Source organism: Microcaecilia unicolor, chromosome 8 (genome assembly GCF_901765095.1).
Source record: "Microcaecilia unicolor chromosome 8, aMicUni1.1, whole genome shotgun sequence".
Classification (NCBI taxonomy): Eukaryota; Metazoa; Chordata; class Amphibia; order Gymnophiona; family Siphonopidae; genus Microcaecilia; species Microcaecilia unicolor.
The window spans coordinates 28,800,493-28,827,869 of NC_044038.1; the positions used below are offsets into that span (position 1 = coordinate 28,800,493).

General features: G+C 43.5%; 1 protein-coding gene across 1 annotated transcript in view; it reads left to right on the top strand.

Moving 5' to 3' along the window:
• Nucleotides 1-343: 343 nt before the first annotated feature.
• The window catches only part of UMOD (uromodulin), a 35,296-nt gene continuing 8,262 nt past the window's right edge, over nucleotides 344-27,377 (top strand). Inside the window, exons 1-11 of the mRNA XM_030212067.1 lie at nucleotides 344-458; nucleotides 6,318-6,556; nucleotides 6,649-6,771; nucleotides 9,108-9,288; nucleotides 10,320-10,457; nucleotides 10,866-10,880; nucleotides 12,792-13,580; nucleotides 16,188-16,292; nucleotides 18,066-18,274; nucleotides 20,147-20,304; nucleotides 23,986-24,231. Of these exons, the coding sequence (XP_030067927.1) occupies nucleotides 344-458; nucleotides 6,318-6,556; nucleotides 6,649-6,771; nucleotides 9,108-9,288; nucleotides 10,320-10,457; nucleotides 10,866-10,880; nucleotides 12,792-13,580; nucleotides 16,188-16,292; nucleotides 18,066-18,274; nucleotides 20,147-20,304; nucleotides 23,986-24,231 (2,318 nt within the window). The remainder of the gene's footprint in view (nucleotides 459-6,317; nucleotides 6,557-6,648; nucleotides 6,772-9,107; nucleotides 9,289-10,319; nucleotides 10,458-10,865; nucleotides 10,881-12,791; nucleotides 13,581-16,187; nucleotides 16,293-18,065; nucleotides 18,275-20,146; nucleotides 20,305-23,985; nucleotides 24,232-27,377) is intronic.

Sequence of the window (27,377 nt, forward strand, 5' to 3'; positions counted from 1 at the left end):
CTTAGTAAACAGGGCTAAGAAAGCAAATAAAAGAGAAGAAGCAGAGGGAATCACTGATCTATGTCTTTCGTGGAAGACCATGTCCATTCTGCTCATATACTTCAGGGCCATTAAACTTAACATCAATGTTTTGGAGAATTTTTTTGGTTGCCCCTTTTCTACTGCCATTTTACTTCTATAAATGATGTTATGTGACATTAGAATAAAGGAAGCCACTCACAGTAGACAAGTAAAACATGGTTTACGTTGAGATGTTCCTGAAATCATTGGACTGTTTCTAAGCTTCTTATTTTTGTCTGTAGAGTCCTCATCCTTGACATACCTTGTGGATACAACTGGCTCTATGTCTGATGATCTGCAGCAGCTGAAGATCGTCAATGAATGGCTTCTGGACCGAGTCTCAGCACGATTTCCTTGTAGTGTCCGGCAGTACACCATGGTGGAATTCAATGACCCACGTATGAGATACTGCAGGGCCGCCGAGAGAGTGAGCCGGGCCCGGGGCAGGGCCGCCGCTCCTCCCCAGGATGGCTGCCGCCTCTCCCCAGAACTGTCATCACCCCACCTGCCCAAAGTACCTTGGCTGACCCCACCAGCTGCAGGCAGCGCGGCTCCTTCCTCTGCTCAGCATTGCCTGCCCCCGCGGCTGCTTTCCTTAGGTCGCACATGCTCGGTCTCAAAAGTGAGCGTGCGCAGCCTGAGGGCCCAGCAGCTGCTAGACAGGCAATGCAAGGTGGGGTCCTGGTGCTGGAGTTTTCTCTCTCCTGCTCCTGTCGGGAAGCGATCACCCAGGTCCCATCAGGAACAGGAGAGAGAGAGAGAGAGAGAGACCCCGGCACCAGGCCCAGGGAACTTTGCTCCCCCTCTCAGCGGCCCTGAGATACTGTGCCTTTTAAAATCTATATATGTCTCATTTTACCTTTATGTCTACATTATACATGTTTTTCTTTCTTAGTCCTCTTGACTTTTTGCCATTTTTGTTAAGCTTTGTAGAAGGAGGAGTTACAACAAAAAGAAGCAACCCTTATATTCCACCCATTTTCCACATTAATCCTGAAACTGCCTGACTGAGTTTCAGATTAAGACATATTTCCCTTTTACCATTTGCCAATCACATTTAAAGCCTTCAAATATGGATTTATATGTGTTCACATTTAGAGATGTGGGTTCAAAACATATTGAAATGGATATAATTAATATCGTCATTGTTATGTTAAATATGCACTTACATCCCGCCTAATCCCTACAATGCAGGTAACAAAACAGAAACCAAAGCATAACTTCAAGAAATTACAGTTAAAATAACAATCACAAATCAAAAAATTTAGTAAAAAAAAAAGATGTATCGATTCTCCAAAAACGTAAATAATCATCATTTAAACGTGCCAAATATGGCAAGGAATTCCAAAATTTCATCGAAGAAAGAAAAATGATTTATCAAACAAGGACTTTAGTCGAATATCTTTCACAGATGGAAAGGCCAAAATTAAGCGGTCTTTATTACGACCATATCTGGTTGTACCAATCAGTTGAACCGAAACTAAAGAGGGACTCTGGAGAGAATCCTGTTAAAATTTGGTAAACCAGACAGCAAACTTATTCTAACTGTGACAGGCAGCCAATGTAACTCGAGCAATAAAGGCATCAGATGATCAAACTTAGCCTTACCAAAGATTAATTTAGCAACAGTCTTCTGGATCAACTGCAACTTCAGAATCAGTTTAGACGAAATGCCCAGATATAAGGAGTTGCAGTAATCCAGATGGGAAAGGGTTACTAATTGAAACTGAAGTGGTCAGTATAAAAACAAGAGTGGACCAAATGTAACTGCTTAAGTTTAAAGAACATCTTTTTAATGAGCATATTAATATGAGGTTCCATACTCAGGGCCTCTTTCACAAAGCTGCACTACCGATTCCCACGCGGCAAATGAGAGGAAGACCGTAGGAATTAAATGGGCTTCTTCTCATTTGCCGCACCGGAAATCGCTAGCGTGGCTTTGTAAAAGAGGCCCTCAAGGAAGAATCTAGAATTATTTCTAGTACCCTAGAAGACCGATCTATTTTTAGAGAAAGATTATCATTAAAAAAAAACAGGAAGTCAGGAATCAAGTCTGGCTTTAAACCAAACCATAGCAGTTTGGTTTTATCAGTATTCAACTTTAAACCCACATCGTGATCTTATTAATCCCGTTAATTATTGGACTATAAGGACAAGTTATTGTCAAATCAATTGGTACGAGCCAAAAAATATTATCGGCATATGAATATAGCGCTCCCCCTAAATCTAGAAGCACATCAGACAGAGAGATCATAGAAAGATTATATAACAGTGATGAAATAGGCAACCCCTAAGGGACACCACAAGGGTGACTCCAAATTTGGAGGCTGAGCTTTCTTTAAGTACCTGGTATTGCCTGTTCTTCAAAAAAACCCATGAACCAATCAAGCACAGGACCAGCAAGGCCAAACTGTTAGAAAAACTATCCAGTGGGTCTTGGTCTACTGTATCAGTACAACTTATTCCTGACCATTGATGTTAAGCAAATTAGCAAGTCGTATGTGCTATGAAAGCATTTAAAACCATATTGTGAATTCAATAGTAAATTATTCAGCTCATTTTCGAAAGTGATCACCGCCCATCTTCCGACACAAATCGGGAGATGGGCGGCGATCTCCTGAATCCGCCCAAATCGGCATAATGGAAAGTCGATTTTGGGCGGCTTCAACTGCATTCCGTCACGGGCCCGGCGAAAGTTGAAAGGGGGGCGTGTTGGCATGTTAGCGAAGGCGGGACGGGAGTGTGCATTGAGATGGCCGGCTTCGCCCGATAATGGAGAAAAGAAAGCCGGCCGTCAGGAGAATTTGGTCCGTTTTATTTGGACCCTTTTTTTTTAGGTCCAAGTCCCAAAAAAGTGCCCCAACTGACCAGATGACCACCGGAGGGAAGCGGGAATGACCTCCCCTTACTCCCCTAGTGGTCACCACCCCCCTCCCACACACATAAAAAAAAAACCAGACATTTTTTGCCAGCCTGTATGCCAACCTCAAATGTCATACCCAGCTCCCTGACAGCAGTATGCAGGTCCATGGAGCAGTTTGTAGTGGGTGCAGTGCACTCGAGGCAGGTGGACCCAGCCCCCCCTACCTGTTACACTTGTGCTGGTAAATGGGAGCCCCCCAAATCCCACTGTACCCACATGTAGGTGCCCCCCTTCACCCCTTAGGGCTATGGTAATAGTGTAGAGTTGTGGGCAGTGGGTTTTGGGGGGGGGTTGGGGGGCTCAGCACACAAGGGAAGGGTGCTATGCACCTGGAAGCTAATTGTGTTTTTTTAATTAATTTTTTTAAAGTGCCCCCTAGGGTGCTCGGTTGGTGTCCTGGCATGTCAGGGGGGCCAGTGCACTACAAATGCTGGCTCCTCCCACGCCCAAATGCCTTACATTTTGCCAGATTTGAGATGGCCAGCTCCAGTTTTCATTATGGCTGAAAATCAGAGTCGGCCATCTCATCCAACCCCGGCGAGCGATTTGGCCGGCGCCAAGCGTATTTTGAAAATATGCTTGACTCCGCCCCTTCACGGAGCCGGCCCCAAAGATGGCCACCCATCAATTTGGCCGGCGCCGTTCGATTATGCCCCTCCACGGCACTCAGTATACTCAGTCAATTAAAAGTCAACTAAGAATTCAATTATCTTGGGGCCCTGTTTACTAAGCCGTTCTGTAGACGTGCTAGCGTACCTCAGTAAACAGTGCCCTTGGTCATGAAAGGAATGTTGGCAATGAGCCTAAAGCTGGCAGTTTGTGTTAAATCTAAACCTTCTGCTTTGGGAAATAAGAGTTAAGACAATGTCCCTTATTAAAGGTGAAAACTAGTTCAAGCTTAAAGTAAGGTTAATAAAATAAGATATAATTTGCATAGGGGCATCTAGAAATAAATAGGAAGGACATTTATTTAAAGGGAAATTGCATGTTGAGAGACTTTTTATCACTGACTGTATTTCCGTATTTGTGATAAAAGACAGCCAGAGTCTACCTAGAGGAATACAAATTGAGGTGGAATTAGAGATATGATTGATGCTTTTGAGAGTAAACAACTTGGAATCCTTAATCAGTTGAAAACAGATAAATTGCTTACAATAATAAGCTCTCCCCCCCCCCCCCCCCCCCCCCCCCCCCCCCCTCTGCAGAATACATGAAGATACTTTTAGCTAAATAGCTTGAAACACAAGTAAGAAAAAGACATGTTTTTAGCTGGGCATGGAATTCCTGCTGTGATGTGAGGTGGATTAATTAGTTTTGTCCACTGCCAAAAATGTTATAGATTTATCAGTGAAATCTTTCAAGTATACTCAAAAGGAGAACACCAAATTCACGTTTGCAAAACATTGATAGATTTGCCATTTAATTGTAACAGAGTCTAGCAACGATGCAGCAAATGAGAAGTTTGTGCTGTGTCCTAACAGGTTATGCAAAAATGGGAGAGAAAAAAGTTCCTGCAGTAGAGTCCAAAGGGAAGATGTCAGACACTGCTGTTAATTCACTTTATTTTGAGTAATTAATGATTTATGACCCATATGGACCACCTATACAGACCCATTTCACAAGACTTAATTCAAGAGAGTATCAGCGTATATTTGATATGGATATGATTTGGGGGGGTAAAATAGATTGGAGGAGTAGCCTAGTGGTTAGGGTGGTGGACTTTGGTCCTGGGGAACTGAGTTCAATTCCCAGCACAGGCAGCTCCTTGTGACGCTGGGCAAGTCACTTAACCCTCCATTGCCTGCTGCATTGAGCCTGCCATGAGTGGGAAAGCATGGGGTACAAATGTAATAAAATAAAAAATGTGCTGAAATAAAAGTTTGAATCAGTTCCTCCTGATTAGCAATGATAATAACTTACATTTATGTAGCACTTTTCATCACAACAGTTTTGCCCTAATTATTTCAAATATATGCATGTCATCACCTCTCAGGAAGATGGCCTAGCTATGAATGCTTGGTACCTGATTCCATATAAAGCCTCCAAAGAAAGCAGGGCCTTCGTTTACTATATTTATTGCTATTTATTGACCAAAACATTTCCAGGATTTCAGAGCTTCACTATTGGGTATTTACTTTTCACCAGATGAGTTAAGGGGAATTCTCCCCTGGAGGCTCATTTTGAAAGCTCATAGAGTTACTTGGAGGGGCATTTTCAATAGAACATCTAAATCAGAATGTGGACGTTTTGCACAAAATATCCAAATTCTAAACAGGAAAGAAGGTCATTTTCAAAAAAGATAGACATCTATCTTTTGTTTTCAAAAATACTATGGACGTTTTGTGATTTGGATGGTTTTTGTTTTGGGGCCATTTTTGAACCCCCCCCCCCCCCCAAAAAAAAACAAAAAACGTCCAAGTGCAAAACATCCAAAATCAAGCTGTTGGGATGTAGTAGGAGCCAGCATTTTTAGTAGACTGGTCCCCCTGACATCCCAGGACAGCAATAGAGTACCCTAGGGGGCACTGCAGTGGACTTCATAAAATGCTCCCAGGTACACATCTCACCATTGCTCCCTTACCTTGTGAGCTGAGCCCCCCAAAACCTACCCCAAACCCACTACCCCCAACTGTACACCACTATCATAGCCCTTATGGGTGAAGGGGGCACCTATATGTGGGTACAGTGTGAGTTTTGGAGGGCTCGCAGTTTCCTCCACAAGTGTAACAGATAGAGGGAGGTAGGGACCTGGGTCCACCTGTCTGAAGTGCACTGCACCTACTACTAAACTACTCCAGGGACCTGCATGCTGCTGTAATGGACCTGAATATGACATCTGATGCTGGCATAGAGGCTGGCAAGTAATGTTCTTCATCACAATTTTGGGGGTGGGAAGGGGTTAGTGACCACTGGGGCAGTAAGGGGAGGTCATCCCTGATTCCCTCCAGTGGTCATTTGGGGCACCTTTTTGTGCCTTATTCATAATAAAAACAGGTCTAGCTCAAAACGTCTAAGTTTTAGTCCTGGATGTTTTTGTTTTATTCCATTATGGCTGAAAGATGTCTTAGTCTTAGGAACGCCCAAGTCCCGTCTTGAACACGTCCCTGGCATGCCCCCTTGAGATTTAGACGTCCTTCTGATGCTCAGAGAAAAACGTCTAAAAAGAGGTTTCGAAAATACTGATTTGGACATTTTTGTGAGATAAACGTCCAAATGCAGACTTATGTCACTTTTTGGACGTTTTTCTCTTTTTTGAAAATGAGCCTCAAAGTTACATAGGTTCTCTTAAAATCCATCACTGCCACTGTAACCCCTTGTAACTTGCTCTTGACAGCGGTTGGACCCAGTTACAATACATCATCAAGGAAACAGTTTGCTGATTTCTTCAACGATCTTGTCGCCAGCGGAGGGGGTGACTGCCCTGAATATACAATTCAAGGCCTTGAGTTGGCCTTAGAGACCTCTCCACCTCATTCCTTCATACTTGTTCTGACAGATGCTTCTGCAAAAGATTACAATGAAAGCAGCACAGTAAACCATGTCTATTCACTAATAAACACAAAACAGTCTCAGGTATGGATTTTTTTTTAACAGATACTTAAGAACGTTTCTCATACGATGAAAGCAAATTCCAATTAATTCAACCAGTTGTTAATCTTTCTTAGGTATACTTTTTAATCACCGGCCTTTGCTCAGACTTAAGTGACCCGCAGTTCCTGATTTATAGAGACATTGCGGCTAGTAGCTTTGGGCACGTTTTCCAAGTGAGCCTTTCAGATTTGGGCAAAGTAAGTAAACTTTCCTGACAGGGCTACTGAAGCCATTTCCTAGCTATGTTTAATGATAGCAGTGTAGCCAGAAACCAGAAGCCACTGTTTCCCATATGGAACTTTAAATTGTTGGGTCCTTTTCTGAGAGCTTGTGAGAAATATTCACTCGTGATTTCATGGTGGGTTTCCACCTTGTCAGATAGACAATCAAACTGCCTACATTTCAACAAACTCCCCGAGTAATTCTTTTACCTATGGGATTTGTGCAATAAATGTAGAAAAAATGTACACATTCTTTTTCTTCTGAAAATGTACATTCACACATTTGCACTAGCTTTTTTTTTGTGTGTGTGTGTATGGGTTTTTTTTTTTCAAATGAAAGGTACTTATTCAAAACTACACAAATAATTGTCTCTCCTACCTTCCATGTGTACGTGGTGCCTCATCCATGTGTAAGTGGTGCCCCATCCATGTGTAATTGGTTCCTCTTCTTTGTGTAAGGGGTGTATCTTCCATGTGTAAAGGGTGCCCCATCCATGTGTAAGTGGTGCCCCATCCATGTGTAAGTGGTGCCCCTTCCATGTGTAAGTGGTGCCCCTTCCATGTGTAATTGGTTCCTCTTCCATGTGTAAGGGGTGCCCCATCCATGTGTAAGTGGTGCCCCTTCCATGTGTAAGTGGTGCCTCATCCATGTGTAAGTGGTGCCCCTTCCATGTGTAAGTGGTTCCTCTTCCATGTGTAAGGGGTGCCCCATCCATGTGTAAGTGGTGCCCAATTCATGTGTAAGTGGTGCCCCTTCCATGTGTAATTGGTTCCTCTTCCATGTGTAAGGGGTGCCCCATCCATGTGTAAGTGGTGCCCCATTCATGTGTAAGTGGTGCCCTTTCCATGTGTAAGTGGTGCCCCTTCCATGTGTAATTGGTTCCTCTTCCATGTGTAAGGGGTGCCCCATCCATGTGTAAGTGGTGCCTCATCCATGTGTAAGTGGTGCCCCATCCATGTGTAAGTGGTGCCCCTTCCATGTGTAATTGGTTCCTCTTCCATGTGTAAGTGGTGCCCCATCCATGTGTAAGTGGTGCCCCATCCATGTGTAAGTGGTGCCCCTTCCATGTGTAATTGGTTCCTCTTCCATGTGTAAGTGGTGCCCCATTCATGTGTAAGTGGTGCCCCTTCCATGTGTAAGTGGTGCCCCATTTATGTGTAAGGGGTGCCTCTTCCAGTATAAGTGGTGCCTCTTCCATGTGTCACCTGCTCTTTTTACAAACCTATACATATAAGTGGTGCAAATTAATTACAGATGCCACAGTTTGTATTGCTTTTTATTCTAGAGGTAGAAAAAATAATGGGTCTTAAGGAAAATGACTCCTTTAATTTCACTTATAAAACCCTGGCAGAAGTAAGCATTTTAAAACAAAATATATGTGTGCCTCCAAGCTGGTGCAAAGCCCATCAGGAACATATTTTCCTATAAATGTGTTTCCCATCATAATTCAGGGAATACACATGTATATTTTTGGCCCCTCCAAGCCAAGTCCAGACTACACTGCCTTGAAATCTCAGTGTGGAATGGAACTCCATGTGTAAATAACAGTTTTCTGAAATCCCGTTTACATATGCATGTGATCTACACATGTAGAAGCTTCTAAAATAAAGACTTTAAGCTAAGAACGTAGCCAATCAAATCTAACAGTATTGACACTTAAGTTTGTTCAAATATCTAATCATCTCAGAATAAACCTATGAATTGGCTCTTAATATTGTGGGGCCCGATGTTGAAAAGTGTTTAACTGGCCATCTGGGTAGTGCCACTGAATATTGCCTCTGACCACTGCAGCACTGTCCAGGGTGCTCCAGGGGTGGAGCTTGAGTTAAGCCGGCACTTGACCACTTAATGGTGATATTCTGTCCACTCATCGGGTAAATAAGCACTTAAAGTTAGGTAGCAAAAACGTCTGTCCTAATTTTATCCACCAAGTTAACCAGGCACCGGTCTAAACATCGGCTGGTGCCTGGTTAACTTCTGAGTGACCACGTTTACCCAGATATTCAATCCTGTAGCCCAGACATGGCCCAGCATTGAGTATCGGTGCTTAATTCAGCCTCACAAACCACTGACCACCATGGACTGAATATCGGGCCCTTGATTTTTTTTTTATTCAGTCTAGGCTTATGAGTTATTGTGTTATGCCAGTTTTTTCCTTTAGTTTTCCTTGTATATTTTATATACAAGTTTCATTTTAATTTTTCCTTTTTTTCCTATTCTAATTGCAAACTGATTTCTATGCAGAAAAAGCAGCATATCAAGTTAATAAACTGTCAACTATAAACACCTACTAAATATCTTTTTTTTAAAGGTATTTAATCACTTGGACTTCACTCTTTCAAGGCCGGTTAACAGTTCCATACGTTTGTTCTCGGGAGATTTTAACTCCAATGGAACTCATTCAGAATCCTTTAAGGTTGCACAAAAGTACAATGCGTTAATCATAACCACTGATGGCTTCATTCCTAACATACGAGTTGTAGGGCCTGATGGTAGGTATGAATTGCAGTGTGATCTGTTTCCTGTGCCAGAGTAATCATTTCCTGCGTCTGTGTAATAATAATAAGAAATAGTATGGGCGTATTGTAACAGCACAATAAGAAGAAAACACAATGGGCCCCAAGAGTTGGTGTGAAGGTACTGTCTTTATTTGCAGACCCGACATGGGTCATGTTTCAGCGATGTGCCTGCCTCAGGGATCATGTAAATGTTCCAGCACATGTAAAGTGACAGAATACTGTCAAAAAAAAGTTGTCCAACATTTGTTCGGCTGACGAATATATATGTTTACCATAGGAGTTAAGAAACTAAAGACGTGGGTGAACAGTAATGAATCACAGCTATTTGAATAGTGTGTGCTCAACACGAGAGGTCTTCTTTGTAGCAGTATACTTGACTTAATTGTAGCCTAAAAAACACCTCAAAAAGTGAAAAGGCAGGAGTGTGATGCCTAACTGCTTCTGCCTCAGGTGCCATCATTCAAAATGGTAACACTTGACCCTTGTGGTGCATCCTGAGGCACTACTAGGGTTCAGTCTACCTAAAAAGAGTGAAATGTTGGTTAACAACATAAGCGTATAAGAACATAAGAGTAGCCATACTAGGCCAGACCAGTGGTTCATCTAATTAATATTGGCAGCATAAATTACCTATGTCTGCAGTGATACATGTTATATCGTTATTACTGCCCACATTGATATGGGCACTATCGTGTGATCATGTCCATTAGATTATGTTATCCATGATGATACAAACAGGATTCATAAAGTGTTTCATAATAAATGCTCTTGGTGTAACCTTACTGTGTGTAACAAGTATACCATGTTAAATGTTATACATTCGCCCTGTTCTGGGATGAGCATGTGACTGTTCTGGGGCCTTTATATAATATTCTACAAATGGGGACGTATGCAAGTTTAATGTTATTAGTAAAGCCTTAGATAAAAGTTGACAGCAGTTAACACTTATTGATAAAGTCTTCATAGAGACAGAAAGTTGGATATACAATGTCTTATTTTGCTAGGTGTGGAAGCGCAAGTCAAACAGACTGTGTCAGAAACTTGGGGATCTATGTCTCTTGTGAAAAACCCTCTTGAGGGGATCTGGATCTTGCATATACAAGCTGGAAGCCCACATTCTGTTCGAGTTGAAGGCTTTACAGGTACAGCAAACAGTCTAATTATTATGGTACACTCTGTTGAAGTGGTTTATGTATACAGGATTTTAGGCCATTTTCTCCGTAACTTGCTTTCTTTTTTTTTCTTTTTTTTTTTAAAGAAAACAACTTTATTTATTAATCTGCAAGTAACAAACTATTACTATACAGCCAAAAGCTACAGAGTACAAATGTGTTTCATAATAGACATTCAAAGTAAAACACTAATAACAAATGGTGAACATATAAGCCATCAAACTGAAATAATTAAATAGATAAATAGCACAAATGCTAATTTGTGCTATTTATAAATAGCACAAATGCTGCATTGAGCCTGCCATGAGTGGGAAAGTGCGGGGTACAAATGTAACAAAAATTAAATAAATAAATAAATTTTCTTTTTCTCTTTTGCAGCGGCTAACACATCATGTAAGTGCACATCCTTGTTCTCGATAGTCTACTAGATTTGCTCGTAACCAAAATGTCCATCAGCATCTATCTTTGGATGGAATGAAATCAGTTTGTAGCCTTGTATAGCAGTCAAAGGGCCATTGTCTAACTGGGTGCCCGTGTTACATGCCACATGTGTGCACAAATGTAAGAACACTGGCGCTTTCGCAGGTAAGTATACACTCGTGCATGTAAGTGACAGCAAAGCGACGAAACACTATTCTATAAGGGTGTGCGTGAGTTTCAAGTTCAAGTTTTAAGTTTATTCAGAACTTACTATCCTGCCCAACAGACCAACCGTCTGGGTGGCTTACAGACAACAGCAAAATAGTATAATAAGGTTGACAGAGTAGAAAAGAGAGGGGAGGAGGGAAGAACTACAACAGGCTTGTCCAACCTACAGCCCGAGGGCCAGAACTTGGCCCACCAAGTGCTTTCTTTTGGCCCTCGGAAGCTTGGCAATTCTTGTGGTGCTTACAGCAGGATTCCTACTTCCCCGTCGTGTCTTGGATTTCTATGGCTCAAGCCTGCAGAGAGCCGTAAACATAGCCGGTTAAGTCGATATTCATCGGCTGACCAGCTAGGTTCCAGTGGCCAAAGATAGACCAGCTATTTAAGTGGGTCTATTTGGCCGCTAAACTTAACTGGTCAGCCACTGAAAATCAGCGGTAACCAGCGACGTCACGTGACATAGCCACTGACTGGGATGTTTAGCAGGAGATAGCTGGTTATCTCCAGCTGAATATTGGCAGATGGCCAGCTTGAGGGTATTTAACTGGCCAGGTGCTATTTCTGGATGGTTAAATACTTTTGAGTATCAAGTGGTATAAGTTTGGCGACTAAGTGTGTGACCCGCCGACATGCATGACCACTTTGCACGTTAACTTCCAATTACCCCCATTTAGGCACCTAACTTTTTTATGAGTACCTAAAGTTAGGGACCTAATTGACACCTGAGTTGTGGTACACTATATCGAATTAGGGAGTTGCATTGCAAAAGCATCACTTAGGCATGTAAATGTCATCATTTATGTGTGCAGAACCCCAAGTGATCCTCGTCAGTGAGAGTTTTCTAAAATGCCTTGGAAATTGAAAATGTCCTGGATGGCTCATACAAAATGGGGCTTCATGTCTGTTCCACAACACAAAAGAAAAAAACAAAACAAAAGGATCCCACAACCTGCAAACAGCAACAGGGAACCACCAGGCAAACGAGCATAGTCAAAAAAAAAAAATCTCTTTATTGAAGGTTCACCTATAGGATTAGTTCATACGTAAGACTTGACACAGGTCGTGTTTTGGTACAACTGCCTTCCTCAGGAGTCCACAGAGCTACGTTTATGAACAACTACTGGTTTTATATTTGACTAAACTCAGTAGTTCTTGGTAGGATTTGAGCATCGCATTATGCTCTGTGGACTCCTGAGGAAGGCAGTTGTGCAAAACACAGCTCATGTCGAGACCTACATATGAATTAATCCTATATGTGAACCTTCAATAAAGAGCTTTTTTTTCGGACTATTTGCTCATTTGTCTTGTGGTTCCCACTGTATTTTGTTGCGTCATGCCTATTACCATAGAATCTAAGCTGAGGGTCATTTTCTGCTGAAATCTCGCTTCTATTTTACCTTATGGATGCTGTGGAACTAATCTTAAAATAGTACCTGGAAAAGAATCATTCAATTTCATGGATCCCCAATGACCTTATCCATAAGGATTTTGTGGAGTGCGTAAGTCAAGTATATTGTTCTTCAAAAGCTTTTTGTGCAAATGTGACAGTAGTGTTTTAAATCAGCTATATGCATCTTCATGTGTTAGATATGTTTCTTAATTTACGAACCTGTGCGCAGTACATTGACCAGTATACTGTACATTCTTGCATTTTACCAGCCACTGCCCACTGCTCGGAGTGTCATACCAATGCAACCTGTGAAGAATACCTTGGCATCCGAGAATGCTCGTGTAAAGATGGTTTCATCGGTGATGGTTTCAGTTGTTCTGATATTGATGAATGCGCCTACTCCTGGTCCTACAACTGCTCTTTGGGCTATTGTGTAAACACTATTGGCTCATATGATTGCAGATGCAGCACTGGGTACACAATGGTCTCAGGACACACATGTATTGATATAGATGAGTGTTCACGTCCCGACTTAAACCAATGCCACCCACAAGCAATTTGTAGAAATTACAATGGCTACTATACTTGCAGATGCTCCAATGGTTATTATGGAGATGGTTATCACTGTGAAATTAATGAATGCAGACCCGAGCCCTGTGCCTTTGGAAAGGAGTGTATTAAAACCTTTGGCTCACATTTCTGTTCTGATCCATGCTTCAACCACACTGTTCTTAATGAGTTTTGGAGAAGCACTTCTTATGGGGCTGGCTCAAACTGTGACAATGGAAAGAAAGGATGGTATAGGTTCACAGGCAGTGGAGGAACTCGCATGCTAGAGTCCTGTGTACCAACACATACATGTAATACCCATGCCCCCGTGTGGTTGAAGGGAGCACACCCAGTGGATGCAGATGGCATAGTTAATCGCACTGCTTGTGCCCATTGGAAAGGAAACTGCTGTCATTGGTCAACAACTGTGCAGATCAAATCTTGCCCTGGTGGATACCACGTCTACAAATTAAATGGAACACCAGTCTGTTCCCTGACCTATTGCACAGGTAAATAGGATTCACTTCTGACTATTCTATATGAGCCTGTTTGATTAACTTGATTTCTACTTATTTGAAGTAAAGAAATGTGGAGGGGCATTTTCAATATGACGTTCAAATGGCGAAATAAACATTTATTGGAAAACATTTGAAAATGCAAGTCCATAATGGAAGAAAGAAAGAAAGAAAATGTTTTCTGATATTCAAAAATATACCAAAAATGTTTAGAAAGAGGACACACTGTAAATGTCATAGACGTTCAGAGATAAACATTTTTTTTTCTGCCAATTGGAAATACACTACATAAAACATGCAGCAGTGGTACTGGTCCCTGGGTCAAGAAAACATCCACAGAAATGGCAGCACATTCCCTCCACAGCAAAACATGCATGCATACCTCCTGCACATGGAGGAACCGTTCCTCAGTGTGGACTGTCATCATATCTCTTCGCAGGGAGTCAAATTTCAGTGTGCCATGGGGATACATGATTCGTGACATAAGCTTTGGTGAAAGCCTGGCATGCTGGAGGCTGGAACCAAGTTCCTATCATAGGTGTCACTTGGCAAGGATCCTAGGTAGACATTTGCATTGCTAGTCCCAGGTAGGGTGCCACATGTACTGATGCTGGCCACAATTCGCCTATTCTAAGCATTTCGCTGTCTGCTCCTGACAGCTTGCAGCAGGAGACCAGCTTGATAAACCCCCTTCACCCTGCGGCCCCACACCCTTTTGGCAGACTGCATAGAGCTCCTCAAACTAAAGGTGTGTTGTCTCGTACTAGCAACCCATTTGGTATCAACCAGCAGGTGTGCATAGGCACTGCCTACACTATACTTTACTCTCTGTTCTGCATGCCTCCTTGCCCACAACCAACATAGCTAAGGGCGTAGGAAGATGCAAACAAATAGCTGCTTCATATCTACATATTTACAGCAATGGTCGATATTGGAGGGAGGGAAAGGAACAAACTGTATACAACTATGGGGGATATATACACGAGGAGGGAAAGGAACTGTTATACACATGTCTGTTGCCTCACAAGAGAAACCAGTCAGGTAGTAATCAGCAGGTGTGCTTGGCCATAGCAGAGGCTAGAGTTTACTCTCTGTTCAGCAGGCCAGAGGGCAGGGGAATAGTGTAGGCAGCAGCCAGGAGCTGCCTGCAGGGGAGAAAGAGCAAGAACAGTTACTGGAGGAATCCAGTCCCCTCCCTTGGTGAATTTGCAGACAGCCCTGAAGAGGGTGAGGGGGCCCACCTCAGGGCCTACTGAACATGAGGGGCAGGACAGGGATAAGGCTAAAAGATACTGGAATTCTGAGAATATTGGGGGTGTTAACTTTTTAGGGAATTACAATACATAAATAAAATGGCCTCCCTCAACACCAGGAATAGGTGGACACATGCAAAGCTGAATGGGGTTTACCACACAAATGGAACCTGGTAAGGCATTTCTGGGTCAGTGAGGTCCAGGGACCGAATACTCTCTAATAAGGATATCTCCTCCGGGTTGGATATCTCATCCACCTCCAGCGAGGCATGAGCCACCAAAGCATTCAGTACATCCATGATTGACGTGCAGGTGTCTCACCATCACAGGTGCAACTCACTGACCCCAGAAATACCACTGTGCACACCTCCACCTACTGCACCTTGTGAGACCCAGCACCAGAACACAGTTGTGAGACACACACCAGCTGCCCAAAACACTCTCTCTCCCACCACCAACAAACAGTCTTGACACCCAGATGCAGCACTAAGCACTCACTCTTCCACCGCAGCATACACACAACTGCAGCACAGAGCACAGTGACAAATTAGGAGTGGACAAACAGAGGAACAATGAAAGACTACTACTACTACTTATCATTTCTATAGCGCTGTACACTTGAACATGAAGAGAGAGTCCCTGCTCGACAGAGCTTACAATCTAATCAGGACAAACAGGACAAATAAGAGAGACAGAAGACAAGCAGGTAGGGAGGAATAATATGAGGTGTGGGTGTTTGGGGGCAGTGAGGTAAGGGGAACCAGATAGAGGAAGGGAAGGGTGTGGCTGGGGCGGGGGGGGGGGGGTGGGGAGGCTAGAAGATGTGGGAAAGGAGTTGAGGAGGTGAGACACAGAGGAGGCAAGACAGGAAATGTGACAGTAAAAAGAGGCAAACACACAAACGTAACAAAGCACTCAGCAATTCTCCACCATTCCTCACAAAACGACAATTTCCACTTCTCCACTTTCCAACTCAGCAAAACCACACGTGGGTCCAAAGACAGCTTTAGCCTTACCCTAGACGCTTTTAAAGCAGGTCTAATTCCGGATGTTTTCCTTTCTGCCCCCAGGAAGTCATTTTGCTATCCATTGCTACCAAAAAACGTTCATTACGTAACACTGCCCATGTCACGCCCACGAAATGCCCCCTCTGATAACGTCTTCTTTTCAGCGACTAGTGGATTTGAATGGGTTTTTTCTTGTTTGACTATACGCTTTAGATGCTTTTCTGTGAGAAATATGTATATCTGAAGGTTATGCCATTTTCTGGACTTTTTTTTGCTTCGATTATGAGTCTCTTAATGTAGCTTGCAAAGCGATGACTACATTTCTTTATACCATGACACAGATCCCAGCTATACTGACAGTTCATGCCACTGCACTGCAGATGAGGAATGCAAGCTGGTGAATGGAACTTTGGGATGTTACTGCAAAAACAATCATGGCAGCTATGGTATGTAGTGTATTAATAAATGCATCAGTTCCAGGAATATCATGCAGGTTTCAGACTCAGGCATAAAGCATCATAGTAACATAGTAGATGATGGCAGAAAAAGACCTGCAGTGTCCTTCCAGTCTGCCCAACAAGATAAACTCATATCTGCTACTTTTTGTGTATACCTTTCCTTGATTTGTATCTGCCATTTTCAGGGCACAGACCGTAGAAGTCTTGCCCGCACTAGCCCCGCCTCCCAACCACCAGCCCCGCCTCCCCCTACCAGCTCATGTGTGACACAACTTCTTCCATCTCACTCTCACTCTCACATATGTCTGGTGATCACGTTCCAGAACAGTCTGTTCCAAAGCTGCTTATCATTTTTGAGAGGTCAGAAAGGGTTACATCTGTAGCAAAAGGTGTGACACCTGGGGCAACAGACAACTTAATGGGATTATTTTAAAAGTGAAGTTATGGTAAAAGCATCATGACTCAGTCATAGTAATGCAGGAGACTCATGTTTAAAGGACTGATGGGGTTTGAGGGGTGATGAGTTGGGTAGAACAGAACTGAATAGCACTATCGTTGCTATATCAATCTACATGGAGGGGTGCCCGTGTGAACAGGTAGGATGGACAAAGGAAGACAGAGCCACTCACTACCCAGCCCCATTATGTATAGTCTCTCCATCCTGAGATGAGAACCCGGTCATGTGACCTAGTCTGCCCCACTGTGGGGGTGGCCATAAGAGTGGCATGGTCAGCCAGGGAGGAGGTAAAGATGGTGCCACAAAGCCCCCGCTCTTTTTATCCATCTGCTCGTCCCTCACAATCCCCTAAGAACACTTAGGTCCTCCAACCAATGGTTATTGGTCATTCTTTCCTATCGTTAGGTCTACTGGGATGCCATTCACCAGTGTTGCTTTAACATCTTGGCCCCCGATCAGTTGTTTAATCTTCCGCTTTACCTCAGATCGAAATCCTCCTTTTCTAATTTCAAGTCTTTCTACATTTCAGATGCCTTTTCATCTATTCCAGAATAGTTACATTGTAAACTCTTCTTAGGGCTTGTGGGGACAGTGTTCAGGCATTTTTCCTGCCCCGATGTCTTTCTCTTCCCTACTTTCCCCCCTGCGTAATTACTGTATCCTTCCTCTTTGTCCATTCCTCTTGTATTTAGTCCTGGTGGTGTCTTGCTTTGACCTCATTCCCTCTCTACCCCATTTTTGTTTCTTTTAAAAAAATGATGCAAACTACTTAAGGATCCCTTTTACTAAGCTGCTTAGGTGCCTACGCGCGCCAAACGTGCGCCAAATTGGAGTTACCGCCCGGTTACCGCATGGCCCTTGCAGTAATTTCAATTTTGGTGCACGTCTGCTACGCGCATCTGAAAATAATTTTTATTTTCTGGCGTGCATAATGGATGCGCGCCAAGTGGCATTTGATGCGTGTAGGTCATTACTGCCTAGATTCTTTACCGCTAGGTCTATGGCTGGCGGTAAGGTCTCAGACTCAAAATGGAGACATGGCAATTTTGACTTTGCCGCACATCCATTTTTGACAAAAAAAGAGGCCTTTTTTACAGGTGCACTAAAAAATGGTTTGGCGCATGCCCAAAACCCACACCTACACTAATGCAAGCCATTTTTCAGCACACCTTTGTACAAGGACCCCCTAAGACTCTATTTTGGATATAGGCAGTATATCAAACAACATTAAACCTTGAACCTTACAATCACTACTTGAAATGGCACGTATAGATGAAAACATTTTTCCTGATACATTTTTTTAGATGTGGAAAATCTCCGTCCAGCCCTGAAGTGTGGCAATAATGAATTGAAAGTGTCGTTTCCTATGTGCCAGCTGGAAAACCTGGCACTGAATCCCAAGAGCATCCATCTCAGAGACAGCTCCTGTGTTGGCTTTGAGGAAAGAAATTACACAAATTTGTTCTCCTTGGTGACTTCTATTCAGGAAAGACAATGTGGCACAGAGTCAGTTGTAAGTTATTCTGATCTTGTCCGTATATGCTCAACAGTGACCAATGCAGATCCCATCTGGACTCAATTATGACTTTATGGTTTAAATAGCACAGCTATGTTACGGCATGTTGAGTGATTAGTGCAGGAATAACTCGTGAGCACTACAAAATGGGTGACAGACAGTAACTGCCCACGCACTCATTTTTTTAATGTCTATGTGCTAATGGCAACACAAAAAATAGAAAAAGGCAATTTTTACTGCTGCAGTAAAAATGACCCCTCCTTGTGTATGTGTGATAGTTAAAAATGGTGTAACATATAATTTCTTTGACCCTAAACAGCTTTTGGAATTTATAGTTGCAAAGGAGGAAAGTTAGATTACTGTATAGTTTTCCTAAGGTTTTGGTTACAACTGTTAGGGGCCCTTTTAAGAAGCAGCGGTAAGCCCAACGTGGGCTTAAAAGGAAAGTACCACTTGGCTACTGCAGCAGCCCAGCGGTAGTTCCCTCCCCCAGCACGTGCCATTTAAGGCACTGCAAAAATATTTCAATTTTTGTAGCGCCGGTGTGTACCTGGCAGTAATCGTGTCGGGTCTTTCTTCAATCAAAGTTCACTATTAAAGGATTTTTTAATGAAAGAACTGTGTTGCCTTTTGTTTTTAAAGGCCTTTTGTGCTGTTTTTTTCTGCTTGGTCTTTTTCTGTACTTGGTTCCCTCTCTTTGTCACATTATAGTAATCGGGCAGTGCCATATGCTGCCCAGATACCGCCGGATTAGCGCAGGAGCCCTTACCACCACTTCCTTGGGTGGGGGTAGTGCTCCCCACGAAATGGCAGCCATTTCTTTAAGAAAACGGAAACCTGCCTTTTACCCGCCGCGGTAAAAGGGGGCCTCGGCGCGCGTCAAAAACAGACACGGACGCTAGCACAGGCCCCCTTTTGCCACAGCTTTGTGGAATTAATTCTTGGTGTTTATTTCTTATCCTAGATCTATTTTGTGTACTGTTATTTAGGATTTGTTATTCGATTTGGGTATATTTCCTATCCATTTTTTTCTTTTTTTCTAATGATGAATATGTTTTGAAGTACCGTATTTTTCGGACTATAAGACGCACCGGACCATAAGACGCACCTAGGTTTTAGAGGAGGGAAATAGGAAAAAAAAAATTTTCCTCTTTCCCTCCTCTAAAACCTAGGTGCTCCGGTGCGTCTTGTCCGGGTTTTGGACCTCCGTCCCGTACTTTCAGGATTCCGTGTTCCCTGGTGGTCTAGTGACGTCGGGGCAGGAAAGAGCCCCCTCTTTCCTGCCCATCGCGCTGCTCTCCGTGCTTCTCAATGCTTTCCGACGGTCTCGGCGATATTCAAAATGGCCGCCGAGATTCTCGGCGGCCATTTTGAATCTCGCCGAGACCGTCGGAAAGCATTGAGAAGCACGGAGAGCAGCGCGATGGGCAGGAAAGAGGGGGCTCTTTCCTGCCCCGACGTCACTAGACCACCAGGGAACATGGAATCCTGTAAGTACGGAACGGAGGTCAAAAAACGCTACCTTCGGACTATAAGACGCACCCCCCATTTTCCTCCCAAATTTTGGGGGAAAAAAGTGCGTCTTATAGTCCGAAAAATACGGTAATTGTAATATTTAAATTGTTTAAAAAAATGGCCTCAGTAAGAGGGAAAAACCTTCTCAAAGGTGGGCTAAGGCCACTTTTTTTTTACTATGGCTTAGGAAAAGGATCCCTTATTTATTTATTTATTTATTTATGTAAGTTTAGCTCATCTTCTGAAGAAATGTGCAGGTTACTTCTAATAAGTGACTGCTATAATTATTATTTTTTTAAATCCAGATTTACTGAGTGCAAGGATGGATTAAAACTCTTTCTTTCTATTCCACAGAAAAATCAAACACATGTTACGTATACCAATATTGCTTATTTGCCACCAAGAGTGGATACCTTCATAGTTCGAGATAAGGAAGTGAAAATTAGCTTCTCTTGCACTTATCCGCTGGATATGAAACTCAGTCTTGAGACTGCTCTGAGACCAATGATGAGGTATGCACTTTTACAAGGATGGTGCTTTCCAGAATGCAGGGAGGAAGTTTCACTGGTCTTGTCGAAAACTGCTAACCAATAGTCCCTACCTCCGTTCTAAAATTCTCTTAGGGGCCCTTTCACAAAGGCGCGCTGAAAAGTGGCCTGCGGTACTGTAGATGTGTGTTTTAGGCATGCGCAGAATCATTTTTCAGTGTACCTGTAAAACAATGCTTTTTAAAAAATTTTTCCAAAAATGGACGTGTGGCAAAATGAAAATTGCCATGCGTCCGTTTTGGGTCTGAGACCTCACTGCCATCCATTAACCTAGCGTAAAATCTCACTCGGTAACCGGGCGGTAATGACCTATGCGCATCAAATGCAACTTGGTGTGTGTCTGATAAGTGCGTCCAAAAAAATGATTTTTCAGACACGTGTATTGGACTCACGCTAAAAATGAAATTACCACAAGAGCCACGCGGTAGCTGAGTGGTAATTCCAGTTTGGCACGCATTGGGCATGCGCAGACGCTTATGCGGCTTATTAAAAAGGGCCCCTCAGGCTGGAAATTCCGAGTAATATCAGTGGCCATGTAATATCACTATAGCCACTCACTACACCCATCACACTCACTCAGGGTTATCTGCTCAGTCACTTGGAAAGCATCAGCAAGCACTGCTCAGGCCCGGCCTGTATCTACACGCATGATCCTATCCTGGTTACCTTCCAGCTGCCAGTTGGATTCTCCCTTTCCTCTGGACAATGCCCTGCCTCTCACGATATCTCCTGATATATTCTAGGACCCTGTGATACACAGCAAAGATGTTTCATCCATGTGAGGGTAATATCTATTGCTGGAGTAGTTTGATGAAATACCCGCTAGTTAAGTTAAAATTGGAGTCTTTTGGGTTTTCAGAAAAGGTTTAAAACTTTTGGGTCAATATTCAGACCCAGTAGCGACTGCATTTTTGTAAACACTAAATACAAATAAACATTTGAGCTGAATATACATTGAATGCTGATGCTATACGTGTAATACAGTTCTCGGCAGTGTATTTAAGACATTTGAAATATCATCTCCTCAAAACTACACTATGGGGCTTATTTTTGAAAGAGAAAAATGCCCAAAAAGAGTCATAAAGCACCATTTGAATGGATTTTTTCTCTGTTTTGCAGATGTTTATCTATGCATTTTATCTGCAATGCATCCAAATCACAAGAGAGCATGTTGGGGGCACTGTAGAGGTGAGATTAGGGCAGGCTTAGGGCATCTCTAACACTTGGGCAGGCTAGGACTAAAACTTCAATGCTTTGACCACTGGAGGGAATCGGGGATGACCCCCCTCCCTTACTCCCCCAGCGGTCATTGAACCCCTCCCACCCCAAAGAAATGTGAATAAAAACAGTACTCACCAGCTATTATGGCCAGGCCCCTTGGAGCAGCATGCAGGTCCCTGGAGCAGTATAGTGGTGGGTGCAGTGCACTGAGGACAGGTGGACCCAGGCCCATACCTCTCCCTACCTTTTACACTTGTGGCAGAAACTGTGAGCCCTCCAAAACTCACCAGAAACCCACTGTTCCCACTATAGGTGCCCCCTTCACCCTTAAGGGCTATTGCAATGGTGCACAGTTGGGTGTAGTGGGTTTTGGGTGGGCTCAGCAGACAAGATCAGGGCCACTGAGAGACTGGGCTGAGCCCCCTGCATTGAAATCACAGCGCCTCTCACCTTCATGTGAAAGCGCTGCAGGCAGCAGGGCAGCAGATCACCTCCTTTCGGCCCTCCTTCCCTCCTTGTGTCTCGCCCTCATGGAATTTACGTCAGACTCACAGAAACAGAAGCCTGCCCTTGCAGATCAGCAACGCGGCCGTGCCGAAGAGGAGGACTTCGGCTGGCGGGGGTTGGGGAGGTCGAAAGGGTTGGCAGCAGGGGGGCCAGGGCCAAATCTACGGGGGCCCATGCCCCCGTGGCCCCACGTTGCTACACCCCTGATTATATATATATATATATATATATAAGACAGGAAAGTAGGCATCTGGGGTCCTTTTACTAAGGTATGCTGAAAAAAGGCCTGCACTGGTGTAGGTGAGTGTATTGGACGCTCGCAGGTCCATTTTTCAGCATGCCTGCATAAAAAGGCCCTTTATTTGGCTGAAAATGGACATGTAGCAAAATTAAAATTGACACTTGTCCATTTTGGGCCTGAGACTTTACTGCCACCCACTGACTTAGCTGTAGGGTCTCATGTATTAACCAGGCAGTAATTGTCGGCACACATACACTGCCGATTACTGCCCGGTTAGCACCATACAGTAGAAGATTAAAAATATTTTCTGCCGCATATTTTGGATGTACGTAAAAATTAGAATTATCACCCGGGGCACGTAGCTTCTGTTAGATCTAGGAGGACAATTTGCAATCATTAGTTTTCTTTTCCTTCGCCTAAGGGTAGAAAGAGACTGAGGAAGCTAAAATTCACCTTAGCGTTCCAAGCTGCTCAGCATTGGAAAGAGCTTGCTCAGATATTCTTTTCTTCTGACTCATATATGATGCTTAGAAGAAAGGTTAAAACCTCACTGCTTCAGACATTTGTTTTAACTTAATTATCTTATTTGATTTGTTTTCTTTCTTCTTTCAGTCACATCCCAGGGGTCTGCTCTGGTTTGTCTTGCCTTGTTACCAGGGCCGCCGAGAAACACAGCCGGGCCCAGGGCAGGAGTGGGCTGCCGTTCGCCCCTTTCCACCAGGGCTGCTGCGGCACCGCAGTCCTGCTCCCCCACACTAGGCTGCTGCCCCTGAACCTTTCTGTTTGCTCCCTTGTTCTGTTCTCTCCTGCGCTGCTCCTGTCTGTTCCGTGAGTGGGGACCCAGATGATTGCATTAACGCGATATCGCAAATACTATTTAAATATGACAGCAGACTGTTCTTACAGAGAAGCTTCTGTCATGCTTTGACAGCTCCAGACCTCCATAAAATTTGCTCACTAAAGGTAGGGCACTACTTTCTCTGCATCACTCGGAAACGGCTGTGCATCACTCGAAATGTTAATTTTAATACTAATCATCTCAATATTTGCATACGATTCTCGTTGGCTGCTAACCAGTGGTGTAGCTGGGGAGGGGGGGGGGCCCCAGGGGAGCGGTTGCTTCTCCAAACGGAGTTCTGCCAGTGTTGCATTGAAAATGTGCGCCGGCGGAAGTCTGCTCTTGCGCCACTTTCGCTCCCCCCCGCGCCGTCAACCTGGCTCCGCTTCTGCTGCTACCATGAACAGTAAAAACCACGTAGAAGCCCTTTGTGCGTTACTTGCTGAATGTCATGCATGCCAAACTGGATTGAACCGGTCAAAATCGGATGTTCCTAGCACCGTCAGCTTTGTGTATTGGCACCTTGTTGATCATGAGGAGATGTGAAGGTCTTCGTTCCTTTTGGTCCCATTCCTGCCCTTCCATTAGAAGATTTTTGCATGGGTATTGTTTCGTTATTAGCATAAAAATGCCATGTAACAAGGTGCATCTACACAGAACACATTGATTTAATATTATGTCTGCTATGTATAGTGCTAAAGACAGCTGAAAAAATCACGGTATCATAACTTATTGAGATAACTTATCATTGAGATATATTTTTAAAGAGTATCAGTGAAAGCAAGAGACTTCTTTTATATGAACATCAAATAAATATAAGGTTTCTTTTATATTCCAGTACAGTTAACATTTCTGTTGGTGGCACTGGGCAATTCATAGCAAGAATGGCTCTCTACAAGGATCAGAATTATATTTCCCCATATGAAGGATCTGAAGTGGTGCTGTCGACAACGGCCATCCTGTATGTCGGAGCTGTCCTGGAGGTGGGAGATACCTCTCAGTTTGTCTTGGTACTGAAGAATTGCTATGCAACCCCAACAAGAAATTCTACTGATCCTATGAAGTATTTAATCATTAAAGACAGGTATGGTGAAATTGCATTAACCAATTAAGTGAAAATTTCATTCCATTTATTAATTTAATATACTCGAACAAAAAACGTAAAAAGGTATACGATAAAAATCAACAGCAGCAAAATCAAATAAAATAATAAATAATGAAAAGATACTAAACTATAAATCAGTGAAATACTGTATCTATATAAGTATCTGGTGAGACCTCATTTAGAGCACTGTGTACATTCTCGAGACTGAACCTTTAAAAAGATATCAATAGGACGGAATCAGTCCAGAGGGTGGTTACTAAAATGGTCAGTGGTCTTTGTCATAAAGGATATGGGAACAGACTTAAAGATCTCAGGGGTCCTTTTACTAAAGGTGCACTGAAAAATGGCTTGCGGTAGTGTAGGCGTGAGTTTTGGGCGCACGCTGATCCATTTTTCAGTGCGCCTGTAAAAAAGGCCTTTTTAAAACTTTTGCTGAAAATGGACGTGCAGCAAAATCAAAATTGCTGCGTGTCCATTTTGGGTCTGCGACCTTACCACCAGCCATTGAACTAGCAGTAAAGACTCACGTGGTAACCGGGTGGTAATGACCTACACGCGTCAAATGCCACTTGGCGCGTGTCCGATACACGCTTCCAAAAATAATTATTTTTCGGACGCAAGTATCAGATGCGCCCCAAAAATGAAATTACTACAAGAGCCATGCGGTAACTCCATTTTGGCGCGTGTTGGACGCGCATAAATGCTTACGCAGCTTAGTAAAAGAGCCCCTCAATGTGTATATTTGGAGGAAAGGCAGGAGAGGGGATATGATAGAGACATTAAAATACCTGCATGGTATAAATGCACAGGACGCGAGTCTCTTTCAGTTAAAAGGAAGCTCTGGAATGAGGGGCATAGGATGAAGATGAAAGGGGACAGGCTCAGGAGTAATCTGAGGAAATACTTCTTCACAGAAAGGTTGGTAAATTTATGGAATGAGATGAAGACTATCTGAATTCAAGAAAGCTAGGGAGAAGTACATAGGATCTCTAAGGGAATTAAAGAGAGAGAGAAAGTAGATGGCATGGATGGGCAGACTGGATAGAAAAAAAGAGAAGAGTGGGGGAAGGTAGGCTCTTTCCAATCAATAAGGGAGACGTATATTTGAAAAAAGTATAATGTTTATTATAACAGGTCGACTCGACACAGCTGTGTTTCGACGACGTAGCGCCTTCTTAAGGAGCCTACAAAGCCAAATATAAAACATAAACAGGGCCATGCCAAGGGTCTCTGGCGCCCCCCTGCAGACTACCAGTTGGCGCCCCCCCCTGCCTGGCTCCAAGGCAGCGATTCCCCTCTCTCCCCTGCCCTCCCGCTCCCATGTAGGAACTGCCCGCCCTCTTCTCCCCCCCAAGATCCCGTTCCTTTTTTTTTTTCTTTTAAATTTACCTTCCTCCGGCAGCGCAGCGTCAGTGAAGGAGGCGGCGCTCCCAGTCCCGACGTCTCTAGCCTTCCCTTGTTCGCTGCTCACTGCCCCGCCTTCTTCTGATGTCAGAAGAAAGTTTGGGCTAATTTTTTCAGTCATTGATAGCACCAGATAATAGGAAGGAAATGCCATCATTTCCTGAAAGCCTCATCCTTGTTTTTATGAAGTTATGAACCGGATCATCTCGAACATACCTAAACCTCCACTACCCAAACTGCAAAGGACTCAAATACAAAGCAACCTATGCAACTAGCTTCTCCTACATAGGCACACAATTATGGAACGCACTACCAAAAACACTGAAAACAATTCTACGACCACCTAAACTTCAGGAAATCATTAAAAACTTACCTGTTCAAAAGGGCATAGCCTACTGACCCAACATAGATGTCTACATTCTGCAACACGGCAAACCCTACGATCGTATTGGACATTATTTAACCTTCCCTCTCTTTGACCCCATTTTATCTGATTCAAATGTAATTTCACCTTATATTTTTTTCTCTACCAGTCTTGGCAATCACCTTACGGTATTATGTAAGCCACATTGAGCCTGCAAATAGGTGGGAAAATGTGGGAAAGAAATGTAATAAATAAATAAACCTTTTTTGCAGGGAGGAGGGTAAGGAGGAGCCTATCTTTCTTTTAAATACTAGTATAAGTGTCAAATGTGGACATTTACACCAGCCCTTGGGCACGTGAATACATCTGTGCCAATATTTGTCATATGTAAGCATAAATATAGTAGTTTGTAACCCATGCAAGTACTGGTGTACTTCTTCCACAGTCTGCCCAAACTCTACCCCTGGCCGTGCTACCAGCAAAGTTTGTGCCATCTTGTCATGGTGTGCACTTTTCAACTAGTTGGTGTTCTGTAAAGGGTCATTGCCACATTTGCACAAAAGTGATTAAGGAGGGTAGTTATCAAGGTGCAGTAAAAGTCAGGATTCAGTACCTTGCTCAGGCACTAGACGGACTACGGTGGCAGAATTTGGAAATGAATGCATTTATTGGAACAATACCCGATGTGGCCACGTTTTGCCCTCAGGCTGCGTCAGGGGTACAAACTATTAAAAGTGTATATAAATTGTAACCAGGTCACCCTTCCAGGTGGGAGCCGGGGTCAACCCTGCTTAGCTTTCACGGGCTTCCATCCACTTTCCTAGCCAGCCACTGCACTTTCGCTCGCTCTCTCTCTCCACCTTGCCAGCTGCTGAGAAACTCAGTCCCACTCCAGCCGTAAAAGCAATCCAAGTTCTTTATTGTTACAGATGTCAGCCTTATTGAAACACCTCCAACCATCAGCAAACTTCAATTCATTTCCAATTACAGGCTTTTGTTTTAAACCCTCCCCAAACCTCCAGCCGCACTATCTTCACAGCAGATAGTTTTGGAGATTTAGCTGGAACCAACCTCCTCTTTCACCTCCTACAGTTTAAGTTCCAAAATGCACATGCCTTTCTGTCTTAAAACCCTTCCCCCCTTCCACAGCACTACCTCTTGGGAACAGCCAATATGGTAGCAAGTTGTGCTTTCCAGTTGCTCCCCCACTGCTTTGCTCCCAGCTTCCCCCAACCACAACCAGGGCAATGCTGAGGCCACAAAAGCTCTCACCCTGTCTGCACGGGTTAGAGCCAAACCACCCACCTCCATACATTCCCCCTTACCTTCTCCTTCTACCTCTTCTTTATTCCACTCC